This window comes from Coptis chinensis, chromosome 6, assembly GCF_015680905.1.
Source record: "Coptis chinensis isolate HL-2020 chromosome 6, ASM1568090v1, whole genome shotgun sequence".
NCBI classification, from domain to species: Eukaryota; Viridiplantae; Streptophyta; class Magnoliopsida; order Ranunculales; family Ranunculaceae; genus Coptis; species Coptis chinensis.
In genome coordinates this window covers 44,906,060-44,910,692 of record NC_141461.1, presented here as the reverse complement: position 1 = coordinate 44,910,692, position 4,633 = coordinate 44,906,060, and the positions used below count along the sequence as shown (strand labels likewise).

Genomic DNA, 4,633 nt, shown 5'->3' with positions numbered 1-4,633 from the left:
GGTCAATGCAATCGCACTTGGCGAAACGAGATTAGTTAGAACTCCATTTTTGGTCACTTATACCAATTTCTCATATTTGCTTGAGGACAAGCAAAATGCTGTTTGGGGGTGTTTGATAAGAGCCCAAAACTGTAGTTTTAACCCCTTAATAATACTACTTTTAGACCAATTATGCGAATAATAAATAAGAGTTAATGCTAATTACGTGTTTTTATGTATTTCAGACATGGAACTCAATTATGTGCAGAAATGTGCCACTTTGGCGATATAAAGGAGCAAAGGGTTGGTTGCTAAGAAGTTCTGTGATAAAGGCCAAGATTCAAGGAGACAAAACCTTTATGAAACCCGGTCAAAAGCTGAAAAGTTAACACGGGTAGAAACAGTGCACAAGTCAGTAGAACTTACGAAGACCATATCTTTGGACTCAGACCTTGGATTTGGGCCTACCTTACATCAATACGACCGGCTCGGAAAGAGCTTTCCAATGGTCCAATCCTTGACCTAATCAAAGGAGTAAAAGTGGACGAAAAGTCTCCTGAAGTCAAAGCCAGCTGAAACGGACTCTGTAGACTGAAGAAATTGGGCTTTGGGCTCGATTTTCCGGCCCAAAACATGAGACCTCAGCCCATGCATGAAATTGTGGATCTGGTCTCCTCCTTTACATAAAAACAAGACTTAGCTCTTAAGATATGGATAGTTAGATAGCTTAGAATAAAAAATAGCCATTAAAATAGCTTGTAGATCTAGTTTTGAATTCAATTAGTTAAATTAATTAGTTTCATACATTGTTTTAGATTAATTCCTTGAATCATAGTTCTTCATTGATTAGATAAATAAAATATTTATTTCTTATTCATTTCAATTTTGTCATTTAAAATTGTTAGATCTAATTTCAGTTGTTGTTATTCAATTCTTAGTTATTAATTTAGAATTCAATTATTGGTTAGTTAAATTTAATAAGTTATAATCTTTATATTACGTCTAGTTTTAATTCACATCGTAGTATAATTCCCACCATTGCTTTCATTAGACTTTGAATAGATTAGTCAATCTAGGAAACTTGAATGCTAAAGAACTAAGAGTGGAACGAACTTTTTACCCCACTCTATTTCGATAGAATTGAAAGTATAGGAATCTTTGATAGCAACGCGTAATTAAGTTTAGTTTCACTTGCGTTTTGAGTTTTATTGTTCATTTCGTAGGTAAATTATTCAATTTTACGTTTATCAAGGTTCTGAACTCCATCAAGATTTAGAGTTACCTCAAATGGCCAGCTCCGCTTAAGCTAAGCTCCTTGGGTACCAGAGACCAAGTGACCTATTGCAAGTTTCATAAGAGTGAGGGTCACAGCACCAGAGCCTGCAGGACCCTAAAAAATGAACTACAGGATCTGATTGAAAGGAGGTATTAGAAGCAGTTTATAGCACACAAACAGGCAAATGCAGTACATCCTGAGGAGATCAATACATCAGTTCAGGATCCCCCAGGAACTGGACCGCTCAATGGCCGCCTCCAGCTAAATATGATTTTCAAAAAGGCAAGCAAACGAAGTGGGCAGGTCATTGAAAAGGGTGCGAGACATCAATTGTGCATCGCCAAGAAAATGAGGATCATGAACAGCAAACTGACTATGGGTGCACAGGTCAATCCGATACCCCACAAAGATCTGTTTATCCTCTTCATTGAGGCCGACTGTTGTAGCATCCAAAGCTCATATGAAGATACACTTGTTCTGACACTCCCTTTTGGAGATTATGATTTGCATTGCATATTGGTTAATCCAGGTAGCTTAGCAGATGTGATATACTATGACGCATTCAAGAAGTTGCATATTCCTGATTCTAAAATGGTCGCCACCAACTCCAACCTATATGGATTCAGTGGGGACAAAGCTCTGACGGTTGGGTAGATCCAACTACCACCCGCATGTACGGGTAGTTGGATCTCCCCACAAGCATGCAAGTTTCATAAGCATGAGGAAGACCACAAGCATGCAAGTTTCACAACCAAGGATGTCATGTACTGTTATCAGGTATGCCATTCGGATTGAAAAATGCGGGGGCCATGTACTAGCGCATGGTGAACAAAATGTTTGAAAAATTAATGGGAGACATTGTGGAGGTATATGTAGACAATCTCCTGATCAAAAGTTTGAAATGGGGAGATCATCTCTCCCACTTGAAACATGCATTTGATGTTCTCCGAGAGTATCGCATGAAACTCAACCCTGCGAAATGTGTTTTCGCCATATCGTCAAGGAAGTTTTTAGGGTATCTGGTTACTAAGCAAGGAATCGAGGCAAACCCAAATCAGATCTGGGCGCTCATAGAAATGCCTTCACCCAAGAATATGAAAGAGGTTTAAAAGGTTATAGGCAGGTTAGCAGCTCTGAACAGGTTCATCTCCAAGAGTTCTGATAAGTGCAAACCTCTGTTTCTGCTACTCATAAAAAATACCTCCTTTGCATGGATGGAAGAATGCCAAAAAGCATTCAATCAGCTCAAAACATACTTGGGGGCACCACCAATCCTTTCCAAACCAATTTAGGGAGAAGTTTTGGGTCTTTATCTCTGTTCATCTAACTACGGGATTAGTTCTGTACTAATACGCTTGGATGAAAAGAAGGTTGAAAAACCTGTCTATTTCTTGAGCCGAACGCTCCTACCAGCAGAAACAAGATATCCTAAACTCGAAAGAGTTGCTTTAGCCCTTGTTTTTGCAGCAGAGAAGTTATGACCGTATTTCCAGTCCCACACTATCAAGGTAATCACAGAATACCAGTTACGATTAGTTCTGGAAAGGCCAAACAGGTCAGGGAGGTTAGCTAAGTGGTCCGTGCAACTATCAGAATATGATATTATCTATGTTCCACGAATCTCATAGAAGGGTCAGGCACTAGCAGAATTCTTAGGAGATCTCCCAATGACCTACAAAGGGTACGACTCAACAACCCCCAGTTCAGATGAGGGCATCCTACCTTAACTTCTAATCACCCGTCCAGACCCATGAGAGTCCAACTCCGGATGGCGACTGTTTGTGGATGGGTCTTCAAATGACAGAGGTACAGGAGTGGGAGCTGTGTTAGTTACTCCTGACAACATGCGACTGAGAAATCCATCTGGTTGGGTTAGAACACCTCTAACAATGAGGCAGAATATGAGGCAATACTTGCTGGCCTCATAATGGCTCTCGACTTGAACCTAACACACCTCATAATTTTTAGTGACTTACAACTGGTTGTGTTACAAGTTGATAAAGGATATGAGGCCAAGGACGAACGAATAGCCAAATACCTGGAATTGGTGCGGGGTCTTCAAGGCAAGTTTGAGAACATTCAGTTTTATCAGCTGCCTCGATCCGAAAATTGGCACGCAGATGCTTTGGCATATGTTGCCTCGATGTTAGGCAATAGCGAGTCTCGTTCCATCCCTATAGAGTTCCAAGAGAAATCCAGCATCTAAGCACTCATAATTACAACAGTCATTCCAACCACCGCTCCAAATTGGATGGATTCATACAAGTCCTACCTGAAAGATGGGACACTCCCTGAGAATAAAAATGTAGCAAGGCATCTGCATGCAAAGATACAAAGATTCACCCTCATTGAAGATGATCTGTACAAGAAGTCATTTCTTGGACCTCATCTCAGATGTCTCTCCCCAGTCCTCCCTGAACAGGTTATGCGAGAGGTTCATGAAGGAATTTGTGGTAACCACGCTAGGGGCAGAACACTAGCTCTCAAGATCCTAAGGTAAAGATACTTTCGACCTTATATGCAAAAGGATGCACATGTTTTTGCCGCAAATGTGAAAAGTGTCAGCAATATGCTCTGCTTATTTATGCTCCAGCAATGGAACTGCACCCATTGGCCAGCCTATGGCCATTTGCACAGTGGGGAACTGATATTATAGGACCTTTACCACCCGCCCGGCAATATCAGATTCTTACTGGTTGCAACAGATTACTTCACCAAGTGGATAGAAGCAGTTCCCTTGTCTACATTCAAGAACAAGACGTCAGAAAGTTCATTTGGAACAACATTGTCTGTAGGTTTGGCATACCCAAGGTTATCATCTCAGATAATGGACAACAATTCGCTGGAGGAATGGTCGCTGAACTCTGTGAGGAGTTTCACATTACTCATCTGTTCTCAACTCCAAGGTATCCACAAGGCAATGGCCAGGCTGAAGCCTCTAATAGGGTCATTTTGGATAACATGAAGTGCAAATTAGATGATGCAAAAGGATTATGGGTCGAGGAACTACCTAAGGTCTTATGGGCATACCGAACTACACCTAGACGATCAGCTAGTAAGTCCCCATTTTCACTGACATACGGAACTGAGGCTGTCATACCTCCTAAACTGGTAGCTCCCACTCAGAAGTCAGACATTGTGCACACTCTGGACAACGAGAAGTTGTTATGTAGAGAAATGGATCTCCTAGATGAAAAGCGAGAAGGTGTCGCACTTCGCTTAGCCGCTAACCAGAAGATTCTGAAGAGATCATATGACAAAAGAGTCCGGATTCAATCTTTCAAATTTGGAGATCTGGTTCTGTGCGAGATCCCAAAGCCCAACGGCAAGCTTGGGCCCAACTGGGAAGGACCATACATCATTGACAATGTTGGTTGA

At 41.3% G+C, this 4,633-nt stretch overlaps 1 protein-coding gene across 1 annotated transcript; it reads left to right on the top strand.

Annotated features, from left to right (window-relative positions):
* The first annotated feature begins 4,216 nt into the window (after positions 1–4,216).
* LOC147493177 (uncharacterized) lies at positions 4,217–4,633 on the top strand. Its single transcript, XM_086567772.1, has one exon. The coding sequence runs from the start codon at positions 4,217–4,219 to the stop codon at positions 4,631–4,633; it is 417 nt and encodes a 138-aa protein (XP_086423898.1).

Coding starts and splice junctions, on each gene's coding strand:
- LOC147493177 (XM_086567772.1), top strand. CDS start 4,217: ATGAAGTGCAAATTAGATGATGCAAAAGGATTATGGGTCGAGGAACTA.